This window comes from Panthera leo, chromosome D2 (assembly GCF_018350215.1).
Source record: "Panthera leo isolate Ple1 chromosome D2, P.leo_Ple1_pat1.1, whole genome shotgun sequence".
Taxonomy (NCBI): Eukaryota; Metazoa; Chordata; class Mammalia; order Carnivora; family Felidae; genus Panthera; species Panthera leo.
Genome location: NC_056689.1, coordinates 37,043,976 through 37,070,860, shown reverse-complemented (window position 1 = coordinate 37,070,860; position 26,885 = coordinate 37,043,976). Strand labels below are relative to the sequence as shown.

Genomic DNA, 26,885 nt, shown 5'->3' with positions numbered 1-26,885 from the left:
GCGGGGGCCTCGGAGGTCCACCGAGAGAGCAAGTGCACTTTGTGTGAGGCGGTGGGTGGAAGAAGGAGTGACAATAGCATCTGTCCTAGCCACTGACTTTATGGTGTCACCTGAAAGCACACAGATGATGGGCTGTTGGCCAGATCAGGTGGTTAAATAACAGAGTAATTGAAAAGAGTGACCAGTGTTTATTGAGCACTTACTAAGTGCCAGGCATTCTCCATAGCATCCTGCTTGCTGGGATGCAGGCTTTTGGCATCACAGAAATTCTGTGAACTAGAAGATGAGGAAGCTACATCTTAGAAAGTTTCAGTAACTTGTCTGTGCTTGTTCCAGGCACTGGTGGAGCTGGGATTTGCAGACGTGCTCCTTCTGATTCCAAAGTCTGGTTATCCACCATAAAATGCTTCCTTGAAGAATGTGTCCCAGAAGAGAATGGCTGTTTCAAGTTCTGAATGAGACTTGATTTCTTTGGTGTTGCAGGAAGGGCAGTTGACCCTAGATCCATGTGAAGGTTTGGATGCCAGCCGTCCCTGCCTCAGTCAAAAATCCATGCATAGCTTTTGACTTACCCCAAACTTAATACTAATAGCTTACTATTGACTAGAAGGCTTACTGGTAACATGAACAGTTGATTAACACAGTTGATTGTGTATGTTATATGTATTATTCGCTGTATTCTTACCATAAAGTAAGCTAGAGAAAAGGAAATGTTATTAAGAAAATCATAAGGAAGAGAAAATACATTTACAGTATTGTACTATAAAAAATCTATGTATAAGTTCAAAGCCATGCTGTTCAAGACTCAACTATATACAGCTTTCATCTGTGTCCTGTGTTAAACTTGTATGTAAGGAGTCTTTTACTGTCTACGTCAGTGGTTATAAAGGTGGGGTCCCTAGATCAGCAGCATCTCCTGAGAATCTGTCAGACACACAGGTCCTACCTTGGATCTCCTCAATTGGAAACTGGGGCTGCTATCAGTTCAGCCCTCTCTCGGTTTAACACACCCTCCAGGTTCTCATGCTTTGCTAAATTTTGAGATCACCGGTTCACAGCAATCCTGATATGCTCACGGGGAGTTTGCACTGGGAAATCCAGGGCTGGATGTCTTCAGGAGCCAGATTTCAAGGCTGTACGTGAGATGAGAAGCAACACAGCCATCTCTCAGAGCCAGTCCCATGTGACGCTAACAGGTGTTATGCCAAAAAGGTGTCGGTGGTCGATAGGCTTCTTTATTACGGATCTTTAATACAGTGATTATTCTTTCACTCTTTTTGGAGATGGCGATATTTGTATTTCCCAATCTTACTTGACTGTTAAATGCCTTTTGTGGGGAGCAAATAGCAGGACTAATGTTTGTGAAACATGGCACTCCATAGGGGTTTCGGGGGGAGATACAAATGATCGGATTGGGATCTTCACAACGAGTTTTTATCAATTAAGTTGTATTTACTAAGAGGTATGCAGTGTTCCTTCCTGTGGCAGAAGCTATGAACAATGCCAGAAATGAACAGGGATCATTATTTCTCAGATGCCTTTTTTGTGGCGGGCACAGTGCAAGGCCCTACAACCTTAACGGGTTGATAGCCTGAGTCCCAGTTAGCAGATGAAAAATGGAGGCGCAGAAAGGTAAAATTGCAGGGAGTACAGTGGGTAGGTGGTGGAGCTGGGATCATACTCCAGGATTGTGTGAGCCCCAGATCTCTTCTCTTTCTATTTCTGCATCACCTCCTGGAGCTTGGGGAGGGAGACAGGGAGCACTCGTGGAACAGAGGACCAGACCTGCAAGTTGCACTGTGAGATGATGCTCTGCAGTGCTTAGGGCTGGAAGAAGGCATGAGCCATTCCCCAGCTCAGTTTTAAAACCACAACAATGACAACGACCACAGCAACATTGTTTCTTTGAGTATACACATAACAGGAAACTCTGAAAATACGTAAAAGTATAAAAATGCATACCCGTTAAGATGGCCATTAGCCAAAAACCAGAAAGTAACAAGTGTCAGCGAGGATGTAGAGAAGTTGGAACCTGTGTGCATTGCTGGTGGGAAAGTGAAACGGTACAACCTCTGAGGAACACGGTATGGCAGTTGCTCGAAAAATTAAACATAGAGTTACCGTACGATCCTGCCCTTTCCCTACTGGCTGTATACCCCGAAGAAATGCAGACAGGGACTTGAACAGATATTGGTACGCCCATATTCATAGCAGCTTGATTCACAACAGCCAAAAGGTGGAATCCTCCTAGGTATTCACTGACAGAAGAATAGAGAAACATACACCCTGGGATATTATTCAGCTCTGAAAAGGAAGGAAATTCTGACACGTGCTACCACACAGGCGAACCTTGACTGACGATAGTGTGCTCAGTGAAAGAAACCAGTTACAAAATACTGTTACGGTCCTACTTTGAGGAGAGGCCTAGAGTACTCACATTCAGAGAGACAGAAAGGAGAAGTGGGGCTGCCTGGCGTGGTGTGCAGAGATGCTGGGAGGTGTGGGGAGACTTTAATGGGTGCACTGTGTCAGTCTGGAAAGATGAGAAAGTGCTTGAGATGGATGGTGATGAACCGTGCACGACCACGTGAAGACACTTAGTTATGCCACAGAAACGTACACTTAAAAAGAGTTACAATGGTAAATTTCATGTTATGTGTATCTCAGAACACTTAAAAATAGCTACAGTGGTAAAGTTCATGTTGTGTGTATCTCACCGCAGTTTTTTAAGAGAGTATAAACATGAAAGCAACTGTTAACATCTCAGAGATGATTGCTGTGGATGTTTGGGTATATTGCGTATCAATTGTTTCTCGATGCGTTTAGGTGCACGTATGGATCTTTTCCCATGCCATCAACAATTCGTTGAAAATATACTTTTTAGTATATCATATAGAGTATATCACATAGAGTTACCGTACGATCCTGCCCTTTCCCTATTGGCTGTATACCCAGTGCACCCGTGTATACAAATGTGCATCACATTTGTTTGTCAAGTAGATGTGCTGCAGTCTGTTTAACCATCTCCCTGGTGTTGCTTCTGGAAGTTATTTCCAGTTTTTCACTGTTTCAGGCTGTGCTATAGTTAAGGTCTGTATATGTCCATTTTTACTCACACCACAGATTGTTTCCTTAGGACAGGCTCCTAGAAGTGGAATTTGCTGGGCCAGAATGCGCATGTTTTTAAGATTCTCTGTACACATTGCCAAGTTGCTTTCCAGAAAGGTCATGCAGCTTTCATGCAATCTCACCAGAAGTGTGTAAAGAAAGAGTGTCTTTTTTCATTACCTTCCCTAAAGGGAGCCTAGAGGATGCAGAGAGAGAAAGAGAGAGGTAGCCTGGTCCCTTCGGATGCCAGAGCTGGGTCTCAGCCTGTGCATTTTTCTTTCGGGCAGTAAGTGGGTGCCTGCTTAGCCAGTCAGGACAGCGCTGATTTGTGCTCTGGCCAGCCAAGGGTTCGGAGCCTGCCTGCGGGAGAGAACAGCCAGTTCAGGGATAATCCCTTGATATTGGCGCTCTGGTTCCAGTCTGGAGATTTTTATCAGGGCTGATTGCCAGCCCAGCTCTGGGCTGGGGCAGCCAGCAGAGCTGCCCAGGCAGGGTTCACTGAGCTTCCTGATTGGGAAAATGTTCGAGAGTCTCTGTGTTGCTTTCTTCCAGTATACCCTGATAGAACAGGTGGCCGCTTTCTAACAGGCATTTTCCTGTTCAACGGGGAATGGAACTAAGTTGGAAGAATATATACTTCCCTGTGGGCTCCATATAGCCATTTACCTTTTGAATGAAAAAAAAAAAAAATTTAGAGGCCGCAAAGCATTTTCTGTTTTTAAAAGTTGTTTATTTTTTTGTGGATCGTAGAAACAAATGTTTGCTTGTTCTTGCCCATTTGGGAAATAGTGTGCTGCTCTTTATTCTGAGCTGACGGCATAAACACAGGTCTGGAATGAATGGCCTATTCCTCCGGAATTAAGCTCCGCTGGAGGTGGGAGGGGCTTACAGCTCTGAGCCTGGGACTCCCCTGAAGGCTTCAGAGGAAAGATGGTCTCCATCTCTCTTTCTGTTTCCCTTTTCTTTTTTTTTTCTCTCTCTCTCTCTCTCACTCCACATTTAAAATCTTTCCCTCCATGTCCGTCTGTCTTTCTCTCTCTCTCTCTCTCACACGCTGCTTGGGAACCTCCATGTCCGTCTGTCTCTCTCTCTCTCTCTCACACACGTGCACACATGCTGCTTGGGAACATCTACTGAGGTGTTCTTGGTTTCTCTCTGGTGTTGTAGGAAGCCCTGATAAGGTTCCCTGAAGATTCCTACTGATTTTGGACTGTTCTTGAAAGGACACGTTTCCTGGCCCTCACCATTCCCAGGGGAGTGGGGCTCTCTTGAGCTGTACCCCTTGGGTGTGGAGATGATAGGAAGAAACAGTTATGGGCCTGATGGTGAGGGTCTGACTGAGGAGGCTCACTGTTGATGGTTCCAGAACTTTCAGAAGAAAGTCTGATTAGCTCTACACATGAACCCGTGGGGTTAAATCCACCAAAGAGGGATGGGGGAGCCATGCTACAATTCCCTGAGAGGAGAAAGAGTGTGTCTTTCAACAGGGACTGTGGTTTCAGGGACCGGCTTTCCCTGCACCTGTTCTAGTCTGTTGCCAAATGCTAGTGATTGTCTCTCAGTCATTGCCTGCATGCACCCCCCTTCTCCATTGCGGCTGCCTCATGTCTTGTCTAGTGCGGGCTTCCATTGCCGTTTGCTTTGGACCATTGCAGTGGTCTTCCAGTGGGCCGCACAACTCTCTCATTTCTGATTAGTCATACATCTGGCTGCCCAGTTAAACATTCTAAATGTTAGCTGATTATTTCACTTTCCTCATCAAATACCCTTTCATGGCTTCTCATTAGTTGAAAGGAAAACAAAAAGTCCAAATATTTTTTTCTTGGTGATCAGAGAACTCCGTATTTCTTCCCTGTCTTCTCTCCCCTTTATGTCTCTGGGTACCAGCCCACAAAATTACTCCGTGCCCCTGCCTCACGTGGTAGTTCATTTTATCCTTTCTGCTTCCTTGTCTGTGCACTCATAGGTCCCAATAATTCTTCATAGCCTGGGGCTAAATCCTTCTCTTCAGGATGCTCCAAACTAGAAGTAATCCCTCTCTCTCCTCTACCCAGTACCCTCCTCCCCCATTCCCTCTCCTAAAGCACTGAATTTTTGTACTTTCTGTTAGAGTTTCTTGACTGCTAGTCGTATGCCCACGGTCTTTGCAAGACTCGGATTCGCTGTTGAGTGCCCACCTTTCCAGGGTTTGGCGTCTTGCACATTCATATGGCAAATACGTGGTCATATCTGGTGAATAAAATGAACAAACGACGCGGGGTGTTCAGTGGTGTTGGACCTGTCTTTTCACCCTGTTCTGTTTGCCCTCCCCTCCCCTGCACTGGTTCCTGCTGGTGAGCAACTCGCAGCCCAGGGACCACTTCACTTAAGCACTCGCATTTATTTCCAGGCACGTAGCAAGGGGGCAGCAGGTTAGTGATTCATGAGTAGGTGGAGAAGGTGATCGCCTTGAGAGCTGCTGACTCAGCCACCAGCCGCCAACCTGGGGCTCCTCTGGGCGATGAATCAATGAGTGGATGGTATGAATGAACAGATGGTCACGGAGTCTCAGGGGACCTGGGTCTCCTGGATCTGTGCTTCCCAGCTTTACAAGTGCATGGCCCAGAACCTCATGGGGAGTGCTGGAAGCCTCTGTATAAACATGGCATGTTTTCCTGGAGAACCAGTTCTTTCTGAAGGTTTGGGAATAAATGTTCTTTAATATTCAATCACAGTTATCATGGGAGAAATGCAAATGTATTAAGAGATAAAATGTAACACTTTAAAGCAGCTTCCTGCCTGCTGAAGGCTTGCTTGAGGTCCCAACCCAGGATCCCCTTGGAAGGTGGGAGGTTGGTGCCCGCTCTTCTTGCCTTCAGGGGCTGTGCTGGAAAGTTTGCAAGGATCCGGGCTAGTTCAGTACCCCCCACCCCACCTGTTGCTAGTTTACCATCACTGCCTCCTCACCCTATGGCTGATCTGAAGCAGGGTGTAGACTGTTTCTTGAAATTGCACAGAGCTGGGTTCAAATCCCTTCTGCTGTGTTGACATTGTATCCAGAGGGCGATGGGGGAAGGGATGCTCCCATTCTGTCTTTGCAGAGGAGAGATGTGAGTGCTAGAAACCATAAGACTGAACAGTACGTGTGGAATAAGGTGAAATGTAAGCCCCTGGGGATCAGTGTGAGAAACACACTCTTTCAGGCAGGAGTATAACCAAAACAAGGGACATTTGGGAGCACTCCCACTGATGATGCTACCTGGCTGTACCCCCTTGTGGAGTGACCCTGCAGTGCACACCCCAGCAACCTGTGTTCCTGCCCCTCCCTGCAACATGCCCCCTTTCATCAGGATGAACGTGGTTTAGCTGTGTGACCTTGGGCAAGTCATGTGTTGTCTCCCTCAGTGCCTGACTTTTTTTTTTTATTTTTTAAATGTTTATTTTTGAGAGAGAGAGAGAGAGAGAGAGAAAGAGGGAGCATGAGCAGGGAAGGGGCAGAGAGAGGCAGACACAGAATCTGAAGCTCACTCTAGGCTCTGAGCTGTCAACACAGAGTCCGACATGGGGCTCGAACTCACGGACCATGAGATCATGACCTGAGCTGAAGTCGGACGCTTAACTGACGGAGCCACCCAGGCACCCCTGTGCCTGACTTGTTACATGAGGAAATGACATGCTCCAGAAGGTTGTTGTAATGACAACTCCTGTAAGATGGGTTGCAAAGATTTTGGGTCTGATGCTTTGTGACCAATATGGCAAGGACTCCATTCTGCACTAGAGAATCCAACAGCATTTTTGCAGTTCAAACATGGGAGTGGCCAGTTACTTGCTCCCTAGGGTTTCCAGGGAAGTAGTTTAAAGAATGCCAGCCCCATGCAGGCAGGGACGTGCCTGACTTGCCCTCATCTCCTTACCTGCTGGAATGGTGCTGGTACTTAGTAGGTCTTGGACCAGTGCTGGATGGCTGGATGCGGGAGGTAGATCCATTAAACACCTGACGGCAGACAAGCACCTGAGGATGTGCTCAGAATCTCTGAGAATGTTAGTTGCTAAAATATTGTGAATTTAAGGACCTCTTCAACTTGAAATAAAGCTACCAGGCTTTTCTGGATCTTTCTTTAGGAGCCTAGAACTAAACTCTGGGTCACATGGAACGCCCCGGCTGGGTGGCATATGGATATGTCTAAGATATAAGTGAAGTGACTTTTCTTTCCAAGTCACTGGTGCTAGAGGCGAGGTTGGTGTACTCTCTCTTTAAGGGATTGAACTGACTCTTTGAGCCTTGGAAGAAAGAAAGGAAAAACCTTGACGTGTATTAAAACAGTGTTTGAGGGGCTTGAGAAGTCAGTCTGTGGGAAGCCTGCCATGATTCTTCTCCAGGTAGATTGCTTTACCTGGGCCAGTAATTAGTCTTAGTTATGAGGTCTTCCCCTGTTTACTAGTGAATTACTGTCACACAAGTTGTACATTGCCTTTGCTATGTTTCGCTCATACGACTTGAGCATACTTCTCCAGCAGACTTAACAGCCCTAGGTATGACGTGTCTTTTGTGCCTTTGTGTAAACTGTATATTCATTGCTTCAAAAAAAAAAATAGACATTGATTCCTAAGATGAAGAGGTGATAGTTTGACCTTTAAAGTACCCTTGTATACTTCTCAGGGATTCTTGAGGTGGTGAGGTTAGTTTTCGTTTGGAAGGTGGATTTTATTTTATTTTTTTTATTTAAAAAAAAAATTTTTTTTAACGTTTATTTATTTTTGAGACAGAGAGAGACAGAGCATGAATGGGGGAGGGGCAGAGAGAGAGGGAGACACAGAATCGGAAGCAGGCTCCAGGCTCTGGGCTCTGAGCCATCAGCCCAGAGCCTGATGCAGGGCTCGAACTCACGAACCATGAGATCGTGACCTGAGCTGAAGTCGGACACTCAACCGACTGAGCCACCCAGGCACCCCTGGAAGGTGGATTTTATTATTACACCTTTAAACCAAACCAAGAAGTTTGTTACCACCCCACTCTCCATCTCTGACCTAGAGGGTTTAGAGTTACTGTATCTGCAACATTTTTGCCCAAAAGCGTATGATTTATCTGCATTTCTTTGACAGTGTTACCAAGTGGTCTCGGACAAATCAAACTAAATTGAAAAGTGTGTATTATGCACTAATGCTATTTACCATCAACATTATCATTTTTTTTTATTATAGGGACTTCAATTTAGTATCTGTTGGGCGTACTTGGAACTTTACACAAGTAACCTCATTCAATCCTTGCAAGAACCCAGGAGGAAGGTGTCATTGCTATTTTAGCTTAGAGGGTTCAAGTGGCTGTCCACAGGTGGGTGAGTGGGAGTGGTGACATTTGACCTCCGCGAGGTGAGAGTTCAGGCTTTGCCATCAGACAGCCCAAGTCCTTCTCTTGATGTCCGTGGGGTGTGAAAAGCATAGGGGGTAGCGCTCTCTCCTAGACCAGATAGAGCTGGGAGTCTGAGGACCAGCCAGGTGGTACATAGTAAGCCGGAAACTGATTCCTCTAGGACTAAGATGAAGTTCTGAGGGATGGCGTCCTGGAGGAGAGCGCCCTGGAGGGGCCCAAAATGTGGAAGCTTTGGGGTAGGAGGAGGGGCAGGTGTGTAGCGTGAAAGAAGTAACCTGAGAAAGGATTCAGAGGTAATTGGCTCAGTGTTCTGGCCTCAGTCTCCCCACCGTCCTGGGCACGTTTAACTGTGAATGAAGCGATGCAAGATTCATCGTCTCCATGTAAGAAAAGTGCTGTAGAGAAGAGGCATTCCTGGTATCAGGAGCACAATTCTCAGTGGAATATCAAGTAGCAACTGCTCTTTCTGTGATTTTTTTTCTCTCTTCCCAGGTACTGTGGCTGCTGTGTTTCATGGCAACTTGATGTCGTAGAAAGATTCTTTTGGTGCCCTCAGATGTCCTCAGTGTGTTTTCGTCTTTTCTGCTAGGTTTTCTGCTCTCTGACCTTGGGGTTGCCCCAAGCCTCTCTGTGCCTCATGAATCTCACCTGGCAGAGGAGGGGTTACACCGGTTGATTTCCTTGGGCACTTGTAGCTCTAAAGCGCTTGAGCATATGATCTAATCATGATGACACATAGAACAGTGAAATTACTGCCACATCTCAAATTTGAATGACATCTTTATGAGTGAAGAGATTGTCTCCTGCCTCCTGGGACATTTTCATTTCACTGGGACACACCTGACTCCAGTCTGCCTAGGGATACAGAGAATTTGCTACGTGGCCCAAGGCCTCTGCCTGCTCCTGCTCCCTCCCGCCCGGGGTAGCTGTGCCTGTTTGGTACCTGAAGGCCCCGTCCTGGGACATGCCTGGGGCTCCCCTGTGTGCTGGCTTTCTCTCCTCTGCAGAGACTAGGGCCTGGGGTCTGGGTCTGCCTCTGCCCAGCTCTGCAGACTCTCCAGGAGGGGGAGGTGGAATAGGGCCCGGAGGCAGGGAGGGAGGGTGGTGTGGGCGGGGGGAAGAGGCCCTGAATGACAGGCTCAGTGACTCACAGAGCCTCTGCTCCAGCCCGAGAGAGAGTCGGGGAGGGGTTTGTGGCAGTGCCTCATGCAGCTGGGTAGGAACCAACCCCGAGAAGCATAGATTCATTGTCAGGGGTGGCAGTCCTCCCTGGGCACAGGAGTGGACACCGAGCTGGGGTGGGGGGCAAAGAGCAGTGCGGTCCGAGGTGGGACCTGCTGTGCATCCCTGGATCAAAGTGAGAGCCGTCCACGAGTGCTTAGGCCGCAGGCACTGTGAGTGCCTTACAGGAGTGATCTCATTCTCTCCTCACAGCCCTACCAAGAGGGAGGCATTCTTCTTCTTCTCAGTTGGTGGATGATGAATCTGAGGCCCAGAGGGGTTAAGCATCTTGTCTGAAGTCACCCAGCAGTGACTAACCAGGGCCTTGGGAGCCTATGGGCTGAATCACTGCATCCTTGGCATGGAACCTGCCTCAGAATCACCTGCAGGGCTGGGCCCCACCCCCTAGTTTCTGATTCTGGTTGGGTCTGGGATGGGCCTGAGAATGTGCATTTCTATTCAGTTCCCTGGTGATGCTGATGCGGGGGGCGGGGGGCAGGGCCACACTTTGAGAACCACTGTTCTATCCTCACATCTCCCCCATCCCAGGCTCCTCCCCCATGAAACAAGAGGGATGGAGTCTCCTGCCACGAATGCCGTTCTTCTAATTACTCCTAATTATGTTTAGTTTTGGCCAATTTAATTTATGAAAGAGCAGTGCAGTTTGACAAACTCTACTTTTGCTACTGTGTTTCTGTCCTTGTCTCTTTTTATTTTTGAAAATTTGCCGCTGGGGCGCCTGGCTGGCTCAGTCAGTGGAGCATGTGACTCTTGATCTCAGGGTTGTGAGTTCAAGCCCTACACTGGGCACAGAGATTACTTAGAAAGAAAACCAAAAGAAAATTTGCTGCCCTCTGTTTTGAGCTGCTATCTTAGTGCATAAAGTCCTTGACTTTTAGATATCTACTTTGGATTGTACTCCTTAGCAACACAAAATCTCCTAAATTGTCCGATGTCTTTCATCTTGACTTTCTCTTGATCTGGATACCAATGCCTCCAACCCGGCATCATCCCTACTGTGTGTATGTGTGTTACATATATATGCATTTGTTATTCTGAAAGCAAATGTATTTTGACCCTCTGGCTTTCTTCTGCTTTTTATGTTTCTTGGCAGTCTCTTTTGTCTTGCGATGATGAACCATTTTCAAATTTAATTTTATATTTTCCTCTGATACATCAGAAGGTTAGCTCTATCGTTGTTGCTTCTCAGGTATTTAAAATATTCTTCATCCTTGGGGCGCCTGGGTGGCTCAGTCGGTTGAGTGTCTGACTTCGGCTCAGGTCATGATCTCGTGGTTCATGGGTTCGAGCCTTGTGTCGGGCTCTGTGCTGATGGCTTAGAGCCTGGAGCCTGCTTGGGATTCTGTGTCTCCTTCTCTCTCTGCCCCTCCCCTGCTCATGCTCTGTCTCACTCTGTCTCTCAAAAATAAATAAATGTTAGAAAAATTTTTTAAATATTCTTCATCCATCTTTTGCTGATGGTTAATGTACAGAGTGAAACAGCAGCTCTTGACTCTCTACCACGTAAGGTAAGTAACAGTAAGTCTTCCCTCTTCTTATTCCTCTACTCCTATAATAGTACAATCATATTTTTATTATATCTTCTGGTATTTTAAGCCTCTACTTAATGTATTACTGCATTACTACTCTACTAAATGTATTACTGCATTTTATCGTTTTTACATTGTATCTTCTCTTTAGAAAAGTTTAATTTTTAATTTTTATTTTAATTTTGATATGTCCCAATTATAACAATTATTGAGACCTAATGGATCTTCATGTTCATTGCCAGATCTTTATTACCAGGGGCCTTCCCTATTATTGAATTCTTTACTTTGATTAATGTCTTTCCTGTAAATATGAAAAGCCTAACACCTATAGAAGCTTTCTGAAACATCTGTTCTGACTTATTGCACTTTGTTTCTCCTAATGTCAAGGACAGCTTGGCCCTGTTGGCTGAGTTTTGCCGGGGAGCAGTCGGCGACCAGCCTGAGTTTTCTCCCTTCCGTGGGTCATCTGCCACCTTCTTCACGGTGAAATAAATAAATACATATGTATCCATTTGGTCATCAGTGAGCCTTTTGATCTTCAGACCTGGGTGTGTCTTCCGTGTTGGAAACTTTTCTTGGCTTTTCATAATTTTTCGGTTATTTTTTTTCTGAACTGGCAGCCTGTCCTTGCTAACTGTTATCTTTTTGTATAGCCCAAGGTCTTAGATGTCACAGCATTTGTGCTTGTGTCTTTCTTCCTCTTCATTTTGGGAGTGCTTTTTAAATTTGTCCTTCACAACACATCTTGTTTCAGAGATAAGGTCTCTTGGCTTTGATTGCAGACAAGGAGTAGATGGTGTCTCGGTGCTTCAGCTATCCTCAGAGTTCTCTTTTAGTGAGCATGTGCTGTGCTGTAGGCACTGTGCTAAGCATTTTGTGTGCATTACCTCTGAGGAGCCTTAGAACAAGTCTGAGAGGCCTGTGGTTTGAGTGTCTTCACTCTACAGATTGGGAAGCAGGTGCTCAGGGCGACTGAGCTCTACTCAGCCTCACCCAGATAGTGAGTGCTGGGGCCAGGGTTCAGGGCCAGCGCTTTCACAACAGAGCCCATGCCCTTGGCCATGATGATAAGCTGTCTTTCCAAGCCGTGATTCTTTTCCAATCTCTTCTTCACTTTGAGGGCTGTATTCTCTGCTTTCTGTGTTTAAGAACACTTCCACAGGTCTGGTGGGAGGTTTATTATGGTTTTCATCTGTGAATGTGGACAGTGTTTGCCTATAAACAGGAAAGATCAGTTCTTCCGGGTCCCCATGCCGTCCACCGTACTGCTCATAGAATGCTCCTCCTCCTGGCTCTTACAGCAGATCATTGGTTGATGAAACGAAGTCTTACATGACCCAGCAAACTGTAAGGCAGGGCAAGTGAGCTCCTACCATGAGGACTTCCAGAAGGGAAACTTAATCCCCATGATATTTCTTCCCTGAGTTTGGTGAACCCATTGCACCGTGAGCCAACTGTTTGCATCTGGCTGGCTGTTTGACCTGGCCACCATGCCAGGTACAAACTGTGCTTGGACCTGTCCTTCCTGGAGCTGCCACCTGCCACATCAGGGACAAGTTCTTGCGCCCAGCCAGTTTTCTTCTTGGTGTACCTGCCATGTGATTCCTGGGGCTTCCCGGGGCGGCTGCTGACACACGCTGTTGTCGCTCCCCGGTGACAAGAGGGAGCCAGGTGTGCTCAGCATCTCTGCCCCATGCTGGGCTCACTGTCCCGTTCTGTCCTCCTGATCTTGGCGGCTCTGACGTGCAGCTCCTCTGCGACCTCCACTTCTTATTGTGTGTTCTTTCTGCCACTTCTCACAAAGCAAGGCTCTCCCAGGGGCCTCATGGCCTTCTCTCTGTCTTCATCATATTTTCTTCAGACATTCTTTCAGGTCGCTGGCACAGGAATGGCACCTGTTCCTAGCTTCCCACTGCAGGTTTGCCAGGCCTGCTGTACTCGTTTGCTTGTGACAATAGGAATCCGGGCAGGAAGTCGTTACAAGCCTGTGTGCATGTCGCCATGGTGACTCATAAATGGACAGATCCCTCCAAAGCCAGTGGCAGGACTTTTGTCTCTCCACTGCCCAGGCTCCTGAGGGTGGGGGTGGGGGTAACTCACCACCTCTTCCTGCTGGTGGCACCTCCCACTTTCTACATTTCTCCCCACCTCAGATCTCAAGTCTTAGCAGGGGAGGACTGGGGCCCCTGGATTTGACATTGAGTTGGATGAGCCATTGCACCTTCAAACTCTATGACTCTGGTGGCCCAGGTCAGGTTTCTAAACTAAGCTCTCAGGAGATGAGAGACTGTAATACAGAGTGGGTCCTCTACTAATGTAATCTTTATTCATCACATGGTTTCAGGCTGGGAACTCAGGTTTTAGAAGACTGTCTGGAGGTCTGGAACTCAGAGGTGGACACAATAATGTGGCACTGATTCACTGTCAGAAGGTGAGAGACGCAGTCAGGGATAGGTTGGGTATGTGAGCTCACTCACCCTCAACCAGCGTGGACTCAGGGTATCACTTCCAAGTCCATCTGTGACTGGTGCTAGGCACAGTCACATCCTTGAAGTTTACTTGATGGACAGTCACTAAGGTAGTTGACACTCTAGAGGCATCAAATGTGGTTTGCAAACAACGTTACTCCCAGGCTAAGAATGATGATCCCATTGGACTTTGATTATTCATAAATGACAGTTGATAATAGGGCACGCTCTGTTTCAGAAAACTCATTAAGGGGGGGTGGGTCACAGAGTTTTTCCAATGAGAGCTAGGACAGAAAACCAAGAGAGGACACATTCAGATGAGTGGGTAATCCCCCAGGCGAGTGTGAGGTTTGCTTCCTGAGATGTTGCTTGCTCCCATGCATTGGCTTCTACAAAGACCTTGGAGGACACTGATGTTTTCATCCGCATTGCCAATGGAGTAGATGGTGATTTCCTAGTGAGAATACAGGAAGAGCAAGGTTGGGTGGGAGGCTGGTGAGGGAGGGGGGCAGGAAGCGTGAGGAGGGGAGGACAAGGAGTTGAACTTTGGAGAGGTTGGGTTTGAGGTACTCATGGGATACTGGGTAAAGACAGCCAGTAGACTGTAGGGGTGGAGAGAATATTTCCATGGTGTTGCAGGGGGTGGCAGCAGGCCTCTGCTTAGCACTGTGTCTTGGGAAACTCACTTAACCTTTCGGAGCTTCAGTTACCTTACCTATAAAATTGCGATGTTCGTAACTTGCTCATGGTGCTGTTGTGAAATCAAGTAAGTCAATAAGGGTAGTGTTGCTGGTCTGACAGGGTACTCAAAATCTCTTCCTAGAAGGGTGCTTTCTCTGGAACATTCTGTGTAGCATTCATGAGGTGCTCTCCTATCTGGAAGGCCTGTCCCCTGGTGAGGAAGACCTTGATTAGAAAGATGACAGTTGGATAGGATTTTCTTGTCAGTGAGGTGGTAAGGAAGGGTCTGGAGTCCAGGATGGTACTGAAGGCTGGCCAGGGTGTGCAGTGAGATGATTCGAGGGCCCTGGGGTCAAGGAAGAAGAGGTGGGCAAGAGAGTCCTCAGGCAATCTTTGTTGGAGATGAAGAGTGTCCACACCCGTGGAAGCCTTCTGCCTCCTTCTGAGGCTGGGGCTTTTCTGCCTCCAGAGAGTGCTCTGTTTCTTTATCAGACTGATTCTCACTGAGAACCTCTGGCCACCTTGGTGCAAGTGCGTGTTGCAGGCAGGATGACTTCCAGAGACTGGCAGCCTTCTGTGAGAAACCACAGGGAGTGAGGCAGAGGCCGCTCGGGAAGATGTCTGTCTCCAGTCTGAGGGTCTCCTTTTTGCCTCTGCGGAGTGTAGGGCTCCTTTGCTCCTGTGCCCCTCCTTGGGCCTGGGGTCAGAGCACTGCCACCTGTGTCCACGTGTGCCAGCCTCTGAAACAGCAGCCTTGACTTGGGCTCCAAGCATGCTTCCTTGCCGGTGTCTCAGGGGGACATTCCAGGAACGATGCTTGGGGAGTTTGCATTTTCTCCTTTCACGAACGTGACAATGGCCTGAGAAGTCAAGGAAGCTCAGCTAACTTTCTCACTGGTGCACATCATCAGGGGTGCAGAGGGCAGCGGGGTGGGCCACATTCTGTTTTCTGGGGCTATAGAGCAGGATGGGTCTTGTTAGGGATGACACTTGATGGTAGGGTTCAAGGTCGGGCTGCAGCATGCTGGAGGGGCAGTGAAGGGAGCCTGACCTTAGTTAGACCAACTGGCAAGGAGTCCATCTCAGTGAATGGAGACATGAGGCACAAAGGCTGGGGCTGGGCTGGAGCCAGGAAGTCCTTTCAGATGTCTAGCCTACTTCTCAGGACTCTGCCCCAGTATAGGAGCAATGCTAGGAATTCCAACTTGACTGTTTTTTTTTTTTTTTAATTTTAATCAAAAAACTTTTAATGTTTATTTATTTTTGAGAGAGGTAGAGGGAGAATGCGAGCAGGGGAGAGGGCAGAGAGAGAGGGAGACACAGAATCTGAAGCAGGGTCCAGGCTCTGAGCCATCAGCACAGAGCCTGATGCGGGGCTCGAACTCATGAACCGTGAAATCATGACCTGAGACGAAGTCGGACGCTTAACCGACTGAGCCACCCAGGTGCCCCCCAACTTGGCTTTCTTAAAAAAAAAACTTGTTTTTTCTTTGCGGAACCCAAGTATTATAGGTTGAATTACGTCCCCTGAAACGATACTGAAATACTAGCCCCATGTCTCTATAAATGTGACGTATTTAGGAAATAGCATCTGCAGATGATCAAGGTGAGGTGAGGTCATTGGGGCCGGCCCTACTTCAATATGACTGGTGTCCTTATAAAAAGGGGAAATTTGAACGCAGACGGGCACACAGGGAGGATGCCGTGTGAAGACGATGGCGGAGGTTGGGGTGAGGCATCCATAAAGCTAAGGAATGCCGAGGACTGCCAGCAAACCACCGGCAGCTAAGGGGGAGGCACAGAACACATCCTCTCTCACAGCCCTTAGAAGCATCTGACACTGTTGACACCTTGATCTCAGACTCTGGCCCCCAGAACTGTGAGACACTATGTTTCTGTGGTTTAACACCCCTAGTTTGTGATACTTTGTCATGATAGCTCTTGGCAAATGAGTATACCACACTTTCCAGATCCCATTTTCCCACTTCCTGGAAAACTGCTCCCACTGATGTCAAGGACTGTGTGTATGACCATCTGAGCCCGAGGAGGTCACCAGTGGCAAGTACAAGCTGCTCTCTGATCTGCAGAGAATCCAGTGAGCTCCTGTGTTCACAGGCTGCCTCTGGGACTTTGTTCCCCATTTCCTCCCCATGCACCTGCCTGGCCAGCCCCTGCTGCACCCTCTGTGGGGCCGGGTGGCAGTCGGAGCTGCCAGGGAATGTGTGTGTCAAGCCCAACCAGGCAGCGGGGCTGGACTCCTTCTGCGCAGCCCCACTGAGGAATTTCCCCAGCACCCATCCTGCCCTTGGCCCTAAGCCCTAAGGGTAAGGAAGACGAGGTCCTTGTCATTGGGTCGCTCACGGTATGTTTGGTGAGACACGCAGACTGAACAGAAACCACCTTTTATTTTATTTATTTTTTTATTTTAATTTTTTAAAATATAATTTACATCCAAATTAGTTAGCGTATAGTGCAACAATGATTTCAGGAGTAGATTCCTTAGTGCCCCTTACCCATTTAGCCCATGCACCCTCCCAAAACCCCTCCAGTAACCCTCAGTTTGTTTTCCATAATTATGAGTCTCTTCTCTTTTGTCCCCCTCCCTGTTTTTTATATGATTTTTGTTTCCTTTCTCTTATGTTCATCTGTTTTGTCTCTTAAAGTCCTCCTATGAGTGAAGTCATATGATATTTGTCTTTCTCTGACTGACTAATTTCACTTAGCATAATACCCTCCAGTTCCATCCACATAGTTGCAAATGGCAAGATTTCATTCTTTTTGATTGCCGAGTAATACTCCATTGTGTGTGTGTGTGTGTGTGTGTGTGTGTGTGTGTGTGTGTGTATACACACACACCACATCTTCTTTGTCCATTCATCCATCAATGGACATTTGGGCTCTTTCCATACTTTGGCTATTGTTGATAGTGCTGCTATGAACATGGGGGTGCATGTGTCCCTTCGAAACAGCACACCTGTATCCCTTGGATAAATGCTTAGTAGTGCAATTGCTGGGTCATAGGGTAGTTCTATTTTTAGTTTTTTGAGGGACCTCCATACTGTTTTCCAGAGTGGCTGCACCAGCTTGCATTCCCACCAACAACGCAAAAGAGATCCTCTTTCTCTGCATCCTCGCCAACATCTGTTGTTGCCTGAGTTGTTAATGCTAACAATTCTGACAGGTGTAAGGTGGTATCTCATTGTGGTTTTGATTTGTATTTCCCTGATGATGAGCAAAGTTGAGCATTTTTTCATGTGTTGGTTGGCCCTCTGGATGTGTTCTTTGGAGAAGTGTCTATTCATGTCTTTTGCCCATTTCTTCACTGGATTATTTGTTTTTTGGGTGTTGAGTTTGATACGTTCTTTATAGATTTTGGATACTAACCCTTTATCTGATATGTCATTTGCAAATATCTTCTCCCATGCTGTCGGTTGCCTTTTAGTTTTGCTGATTGTTTCCTTCGCTGTGCAGAAGCTTTTTATTTTGATGAGGTCCCAGTAGTTCATTTTTGCTTTTGTTTCCTTTGCCTCCGGAGACGTGTTGAGTAAAAAGTTGCTGCGGCTAAGATCAAAGAAGAAACCACCTTTTAAAGTCAAGTGTAGCGTGGTGAGTTTCTGTGGTGTTCAGAGTCGTCTGCAATGGTTATCCTGTTCCACTGAGTGGCACGGTCAGTTGTAGATTTACCCCCCGGCCAGTGGTTATTACCTTTGGAATGTTTGAGTCCACCCCCTTCATATTACTTCCAACTCCCAGAAGGCGAAGACCTCTCCCTGTCCTGTTCACCTGGCGTGGGGGAAGCCAGCCTTTGCCTAGGGCTTGTCATTTTTGGCCGCATTCAGCAGGCCTGCGTGGGATGTTCCATCAGTTCATCCTTATTGTGCGGGGGAGGAAACCAAGACTCTGGAGTGGAGTGATTTGCTCAATGTTACACAAGCAGAGCTAGACCAGGGGTCCCCTGGCACATGGTAGGGCCATAGGAAGTGTGGTCACTTCACAGACACCATATCAGCGTTCTGTGTTTAATGGCACCTTCAGTGTTCCGTAGGGGCCAATCTTGTGTCCTCAGCTAAGACAGTGAGCCATCAGGGACAGGGATCACCTCTTTCCTGCAGCCCCCGGGCTCTCAGCCCCAGCTTGGGCACACATTCCCCTCCTGTGCTGATTGACGAGCATGGTGTTAAACGTGTGGCCTTTTGCGGGCAACTCGAGGAGGGCGATGAGCTTTATAAATCTGCCTGGTGCCTAAAATTGAACCACACACATAATTCACTGACACGTACTTTGCTCATTCGGGCTTGCATTCTCTCTGCCATCCTGCCTCCAGCTCACGCTTGACGCCTTATGGTTTTGGACTTCGCCAGCACACAGTGGCACGTCCGGCTTGTCCCAGATTCCTGACCTTTAGGCCTTGGGTCCCCATGGGCAGCTTACTGCTATGCGAACACCAGGGCCTGGCCCTCAGTGAGGCTTCATCAAGTGTTCTGCTGCTTTTCCTCTGCTTTCGAAGCACCGTGCCTGCCTGGGGGTGGGTGGAAATGGGGGTGATAAACTAGGGCACCCTGGGATGGGGAAGGGCTCCTGATCTGCAGCCAGGGTTCCCCATTTAGAGAGACTTGCCAGAAACCTGGAGTTGTTATTGAGTCCATTTAAAGGGCCTGATCCAGGGCCAGGAACTTCGGGGAATGTGAAGACACAATCACTGTTTCCAGAGGCTAGACAAGCAGCAGAGGATTCTAGCTAAAACTTGGATTTGTATTTAACTACCAGTTCAGATCCCTAGTTACTAGCTTTGACCTTAGGCAAATGATTTCATTTTTCTTAATTTAATTTCTTTGTAAACTTCTATGAGGTTTTCATGAGCATTAATGTAGTGCATGGCACGTTTCAGGTACCCAGTAAATATTAGCTTAAAACACTGGCCCCTCCACCTCCACTGTGTTGAGAAGAACTGACCCGCAGACCGTGCCTCCTGTGAACCGCCTGGGAGGCACTTTACTGGCATTAGCAGATTTCATCTTCCCAGGATCTGGGAAAGACTGAGGCACAGACTGGTTGCAAGGAGCTGTTTGAAGTTCAAGGTATAGAGCTGGGGTTTGGTGTAGGCAGTCCAGCCCCTGATCTGTACCTTTAATTGCCATGCTACATGGCCTTGCTTAGACCCACTTATGAAATCTTGGACAACTTCCAGGTACCTCAGTTTCCTCATCTTTAGAATTGGAATGATGAGGGTGCCAGTTAGGACCCTTAGGAGAATCCCTTGAGCTTTGTGAAGGGCTTAGCAGGCAGGATGCCTGGCACATCATAAATAGTCAGTCAATGACAGCAATTTCTTGATAGGGAACACATGTGCACAGGTGACCAACAGTGCAAGCTACACGAGGCAGAATGCCAACAAGGCTATACAGCTCTTTTATTATAGGTGTTTAGAGTGTAGAGCTCAGCATGGGCTGATTAGGAGAGATGGGGAGGGGGTGGCCCAAGGGAGGAGGGCAGTTTGGACAATGGGAAGGAGGTGGGAAAGTGGAAGGTGGGTGCCAGCATGGTTGGGACAGTTGGGGATGTTAGGTGTGGGGTTTGACCTGTGGGCGGTAGGGAGACACTGAGGGACGGCAGGCTCACGGGGATTGCTTCAGAGTCTTCTGGCCTGTTAGAGGCGTGGCTGTCACAGACAGGAGGGACTTCTCATTCATTCGAATCCAGCTGCCCATCCCTGGTAAACAGAGCAGTAGTCACAAAGGAAGGGACCAGCTGGACACACAGGATGCTTGCCCAGTCCTTCCATCTGCTATCCCAGGGGGCTAGCCCTGGACCCTGCACAAATCCAAGGCCCCGAGTTTATTGACTTTCAGCTGCTGTTTGTGTCACAAATGCCTGTCTCACAAGAGGCATTAAAAATAACCCAGTGGCTAATAGCATTTCTCAAAATAACTGCTTGCAAAGTGCGTTGCTGGAGCGAATGGCTACTAAAATTAGACTCCCGGAGCGTGTGTGTGTGTGTGTGTGTGTGTGTGTGTGTGTGTGTGTGTATGCATGTGCATGTGCGTTAGTGTGACTTCTAGAGCCATCTCCCCCAAGGTGAGTCCCACAGTTTGTGCCCTTTTGTTCTCTGGCTCCTTCTGTCGTCATTGGGTGTCCCAGAGCTGTGGTTACCTCTCATCCCTGCAATGCCCTGTTCTATCCCCCAGTCCTTGGCAAATTGGGGCAGCTGCTGCCCTACATCGCCCAGTTGTGCTGCCCCAAAGAGCAGGATTTTGAAGAATCTTGGGGGGTGGGGTGGCCTCATTGTCGCAGTGGCCTCATTCCTTGGTGTGCCAGGTAATAATAGCACGCCGTGGGGGGAATCTCACTCAGCCTGCTGTCCAAGGGGGAAACTGGGCCATGGAACAGTGAGGCAGCCCCACTCAAGGTGCCCTAGTAACTGAGGGCACGGACACATGATTTGCCAGCCCTCGTTCCAGGTCGAGTCTCTAGAATTCTTCAGTGGTCTTCTGTGACAGTCCGTTGGGCCACCAGACAACTGGGTCAGTCAAGCCCAATCAATTCTCCATTCACTCATAACAGAAAAGGGAATGTGGGGATCCTTAGAACAAGTTGCAAAAACAAAGTGAGTCAGCACTGGAGGGGGTGGGGAATTTGGATGCAGGACAAACAGAATCTGAGAGCCAGAATTTGGTTTTCCCTTGGGTAATGACTCGCACGGAAAGAGGTGGGCCCCAGCGTCCCCATCTTTGACATGGAGGAACATTCAGTGATTCATTAGCGTGTGTTTATTGAACAGCTACTGTGGGGCTGACTCTGTCGTAGGCTCTGGAGTTACAGTGAGAGGTGCAAGGTAAGAGCAAGCTCAGGACGCACAAGCCAGTGGTGACCCCCTAAGGCCTGGTGTTCTGTGTGGCCCAAGGGAAGAAATGCGTCCTCTGTACGTTAGCTACATCCCTTTGCCTATTGGCCTTGTATTGCCCCTAGAGATTTAGGTTCTGGAGAGGAAAGCCTGTGAATTTTTTTACCTACAATGGAGGCCCAGGAAGAAGTGAACTTCCCATTCCCTGAGGGAGCTGCATGTGGCGGAAGGTGTGTATAGTGGAAAGATCATAGGCCCTGGAGTCAGGTGGACTCTGTGACCTTTGACAAATTGCTTAGGCTCTCTGAACCTGTTTCGTCAGCTGCTAAATGTGAATGAGCGTAGCACGGACATCCAAGGGCTGTTGTGAAAATTAAAAGACATAATCGATCCAATCCAAAGTGCCTAGTGTTACATCAGTATCAAATTAATAAAAACTGTGTTTGCCTGGGAAGTTTCAGTAGTCATTGCTTTCAGTCAGGGTGACGGTAATTTCATTTTTGAGTATTATTAAGTCATTGCTGTCTGTATGGCCATCAAAAACCTAGAGTCACTTGCTGGAAACCAGTTAGGCCAATTTCTTTTCTTTCTTTTTTTAATCTTTATTTATTTTTGAGAGAGAGACAGAGTGTGAGCAGGGGAGGAGCAGAGAGAGAGGGAGACACAGAATCCGAAGCAGGCTCCAGGCCCCGAGCTGTCAGCACAGAGCCCGACGCGGGGCTCGAACCCGTGAACCACGAGATCATGACCTGAGCCGAAGTCGGACGCTCAACCGACTGAGCCACCCAGGCGCCCCAAGTGAGGCCAATTTCTAATGCTAGAGTCAGGGTGAGGGGGGGATACAGTTTGAAAAGTGTACATGTATTCAGACTTTGATAAGTCACATCCTATGGCACATTCTTTTTGGGCACTGAGTGTTCAAGAAGAATCTTTTCTTCAACCCCCCATGTAAAGTTGGCAGGACCCTAGACATCAGGCCAGACTATCTTCTAACCCAGTGATTCTCGGCCAGGCATGGCTTGCCCCTCCCCTGGGATGTTACTAGTATCTAGTAGGCGGAGGGCAGGGGTGCTGCTAAATATCCTATAATGCACTGGCTGCCCCCACAACAAAGAACTGTCTAGATCTAGTCAGGGCTGTGAAGCCCTCATCTGAAGATGAGGAAACTGAGCTCTGGTTGGGGAATTGACTTGCTAAGGTCACCTGCACATCCAAGCTAGAGCCGGGACCCAAAACTGAGTTGACTGATCAGAGATCAGGCCCTTTCCTAATGTACCTTGGTGCCTTCATCTCATTGTGTGAAGCAAATCATTAACTTTAGTCGCGTTACTGAGCTCTTATTCTACACTTGATCACTTTCAAGGCACTTTGTCTTGTCATCTCCTGAGTTCTGCTCTGGGAAAGCCAGGTTTTCCTATTCCAGGCTTGTGGATACAGAGGGTTGTTAGATTTGGCAAATAGAAATAGAGGATACCCAGTTACGTTTGAATTTCAGATAAATAAGACATAGTTTTTAAGTTTAAGTATGGCCTCTGCAATATTTGGGGCATGCTATTTCAATACATTATTTCTTGCTCATCTGAAATTCAGATGGAACGGGGCATCCTGTTTTTGACCCTGCAACCTTTTAGTCTCTACCTGCTGCCCTGAGATCACACACAGGCCATGGGACCTTTCCGCTCCTACTCGAGGCTTCCGGCATTACTCATAGGCCCTCTGCCTGGAGGGCAAAGGTGGAAAGGGGCAGGTGGCTCTGAGAGTTGAGCAGGCATCCCTAACTCCTGGTCCACAGGTGTCTGGGAGAGACTGGCCATCCATTCTGGGTTAAAGAGCCCGTAAGCTGAGAGGGTGGTCAAGCTGTCCCTTTTTTATAACTTCAGCTGAAGTGTCAACAAGTGAGCTATGTCCCTGGAACACCAGGTCTGGGGAGAGGTCTGGCAACTTTGCCCCTAAATTAGGAGCAGTGTCCTTTCCATCTCGCTGGCTTCCAGAGAATACTGCTACCTGGGCCTGAGGAGCACCTGGGCTACAGCTATGCTCCAGCACCTTCCAGGTCTAAGTACTGTCCCTGCATGGTCCCTGGCTCTGGGCCTGCCCTTGGGGCTGGGGCTGGGCAGCTGCACTTAACTCATGGGGAGAGGACGAGGGCAGGGGATGATGCACCCACAGCACTGCCTCTGAGCCAGTGAGCCTGGCCACTGGAAACCCCTTTGTTAACAAGCGAGGCGAGAAGGGGATGCTGGCCTGGCTGCTCTGCCCTCTGAGCCTCACCCTGCCCTGTCCCCTTTGGCAGCCTGCTACTTTGCTAGTCTGGACACGGGCTCCAGAGCGGTTCGAAGTCAGGTGCTGACAGCCCATGTGGAGGGTGGTGCTGTCGCCCTGCCCCACTCCTTCCACGAAGCTCACCCCCTGCCAAGGTCCATGCTTGTTCCTGGGTGTGAGGATGCCATCTGTCCCCTCTCCCCAGAGCGGCTTCTTGCTGGGGGAGCTCCTCCCCACAGTACTTCTTGAAGGGCACTCAGCTGGCCAGTGCCTCAGCGTGGTGGCCTTTCTTCACGTGGACTGGGAATAGCTTTTGAGGGTCTTCGGGGGTAACTGCTTAGGGGATTATCCACATTGCCTGCCATCTTGTGGACATCCGTGGGTCACCAGAGAACCAGTGAATATACCTGGCCTTTGCTGTATGTATCTGTGCATAATAATGCGTGTTGAGTGAATACATGAAAGAGAAGAGAGGGGTAGTTCTGTTTTGTAGAAGGTGTCTGATGATAAAGGCTGAGGCCACTGCTTCTCAAGCTTGAGCGGGCATCAGCATCACCTAGTGGCCTTGTTAAGCCAGAGACCAGCCCCAGCCTCGGGATTCGTGGCTCTGTAGGTCTGGGTAGGGACCAAGACGTTGCATTTCTAACAAGTTCCCAGATAATGCTTCTAGTCTGGGGTCACGCTTTGAGAACCACTGGCTTAAATTATTGCCTTTCGCAAATGCCTTGTTGCATTTCAATGTTACTTTTATTAAAATAATCATTCATTCATGAATTACACATGTCTTTATCGAATACTTACTATGGCCCAGCACACCAAGTTGGGGGCATAAAAGGATAAAAAAGGCCTCAGGAAACTCACCGTGCAGTGAGAGAACTGGACGCTGAAAACAATGGTGAACGGATATAAGTGCCTTTACTGGGGTACTGTGTCCAGAGTGCAAGAAGTGAATGCCTGAAGGATTTGTGAGAGTCTTACTGATTTGGATTCTATTACATATGCCTGCTTCTTGGGCTGCCTGGATGGATTCTTTACATATGCCTACTTCTAGGGCCATCCTGGATGGAGACCCTCCTTGGATAGAGACTATCTTAAGCAGGAGAGCACCCTTCTGGGTCCCTAGTGTCAACTTGCTGCCTGAGTTTGTGGGAAATGCTGCTGACATTTACCTCCAGGGATTCTTGGAATCTGCCATGCTCTTAGAAAGCTAATTTCCAAGAGTCTGAAGCGGTCCTGAGCTGATGCTTAGCCAGGGACTTGTCATGGCCCAAGGAGACATGTCCTTGCAGCAGGGGGAAGAGGCCTGGGTACCTTTCTTCAGAAGTTGGGGGGTTGAGGAGGGAGGGAAGCCCCCCACCATGGTGACTGACTGCTCAGGGCTACGAGCTCCAACAAGAAACCGAGGAAGGAAAATGTGCTGCCGTTACTATCATTAGTAACAAAAGTATTCGGGACAGCTCATGCTAGTGGATTGTCTGCTGTGTGCAGAGCACTGTTCCGTACAAATACCTTGGATTCGTAACAGACGGAAAGGGTCAAACGGTTAAGAATAGTCAGTGCTGGTGGAGCACATACCCTCAGTGTTCTGAAGCACTCTGCACGCATTACTTCATTCGGTCCTTGAAACAGCCCTCAGAAAGGGGGCTTTCACTGACTCCATTTTAAGTGAAAGAATACTGAGGTGTGGAGACAGTGAGCCCACAGAGCCTAGGTTGATTGCACTGCTCTCCTGCTCGAGCTGATGGTGGTGAGGGGTGGGAGGAAAGTGAAGGTGAGGGTGAGGGAAGGGCATATTTCCGCTGTTACTATTAACTCTGTCTAGGTGAGATTGCAAAGCCCTTGAGAGCAGGGACGGGCCTCAGACACCTTCCTGCTCTCCCAAGACACCTTACAGGGTGTCTGATGAAAGATGCAGCCTCACCCAGAACTGCTGTCTGGTCTACACCTGGGGTGACCAACCGTCCCGGTTTGCTTGGGCAGCACTGCAGGTCTGGCATCCTGGGAAACCCCGTCGTTAAAGTGGGCCGACTGGGACGGTTGGTCACCGTATCCCTTATATGATAGGCAAGGACACTGGTGCCAGCGGGGAACACCGTGTGCTCCGAGCCTCAGCCTTGGTCATTGGTGGAGACGGATCCTGGGCCTGCTCTCTGCTCACAGTGCAGTGCTCTCTTCTCCCACAGCCTGTAGAAATGAGGCTTGGTCCGTTCCATGCCCAGGAGGTGCAGCGTGGATAGGTAGCCTCTGTCTTCTCTCTGGGTTCCTAGGTGCTTCTCAGCCTCTGTTGGAGAAAGGACTCTCATTATCAAGAGGCTTTGGCTCAAGGCTCCTTATGGGGCACTCGTGCTGGGTTGGGAATTATCAGGGTAGCTCTTTGAGGGGCAGTGTCTGCTCTAGGGGCTTACAGTCAGTGAAACGGAACATGCTTTTCCTGAACAAGAGCACAGCCATTCTTTAGTGGGAACGGGGCGGGGGGTGGGGGGTGGTGGAGGGGTGGAGCAAGTGACAAGTTCCCAGCATCAGATGTTGAAACTGGGATCCCTTCCCGTGTTTGGTGGGGACACTGAATTCTAGACCAGCGGTCTTCAAAGCGGTATGCACAAAACCATTTTTTTTTTTGGAATACAGGAAGAAAATATTAAAACATCAATTTTACTTACTTTTTATCATCCTTTTAAGTGGCTATTTCTGTGTGTATTTTATAGCGTATCGCGATAAACGCGGTATCGCTCCTGATAAACATACATGTACGCGTGTGAGGGTGCACGTGGATGGGGGCTGCTCATGTGGAAGGCTCTCTCTGCCTCTGAGGAAGAGGTATTTTAATGATAATGGGATCTCTTGGCTGGAGGAGAGATGTTAGAATCACTTTCTGCAGGGGGAGGTCCAGATGAAGAGCAGAATGAGTTTTAGTGGAAATTGGCTTAGAATATCCCTTGGTTGATGTTCAACTGATGCAGATGGCACTTAAGAGTCTCTGTGGATGATGTGTGCTCTACTTGTGGTATCAAGTGTCAGGAGAGCGGTCCCTGCACTGGGGAGCTGGCTTCCTGCAGTCACGTTCTGCCCACCTTATTTTATCACGCCTCTAGCAGGATGGACGTGTCAGCTGATGAGTGACAGGAGGCAGTGTTAGATCAGCGGTTCTTAGAGTGGGGTTCCTGGACCAGCAGCAGGAGCACCACCTGGCAACTTGTTGGAGAGGCACACTGTTATGCTTCATCCCAGACCCTGGGAATCAGAGAGTCTGGGCTGGGGGCCCAGCGTGCCTTGGCTTAACCAGCCCTCCAGTGATTCTGATGTCCAGGGGAAACTGAGAACCACTGAGATACAATGGAGTTTGAGTCTTGGTTCTGTCCTTGCTGCTTCTGTGGCCTTGGGCAAGTTACTAACACCCGGAGCCT

General features: G+C 48.4%; 1 protein-coding gene across 8 annotated transcripts in view; it reads left to right on the top strand.

The window, feature by feature from the left end:
• Nucleotides 1-26,885, top strand: part of KCNMA1 (potassium calcium-activated channel subfamily M alpha 1) — a 726,269-nt gene that overhangs the window by 118,932 nt on the left and 580,452 nt on the right. Inside the window, exon 2 of one of the 8 annotated variants that reach the window (XM_042909281.1) lies at nucleotides 337-503. The exons of the other annotated variants lie outside the window; for them this stretch is intronic. Within the exon in view, the coding sequence (XP_042765215.1) occupies nucleotides 337-402 (66 nt within the window). The 3' untranslated portion in view covers nucleotides 403-503. Of the gene's footprint in view, nucleotides 1-336; nucleotides 504-26,885 lie in introns of those variants that run through there. 8 annotated transcript variants of the gene reach the window in all.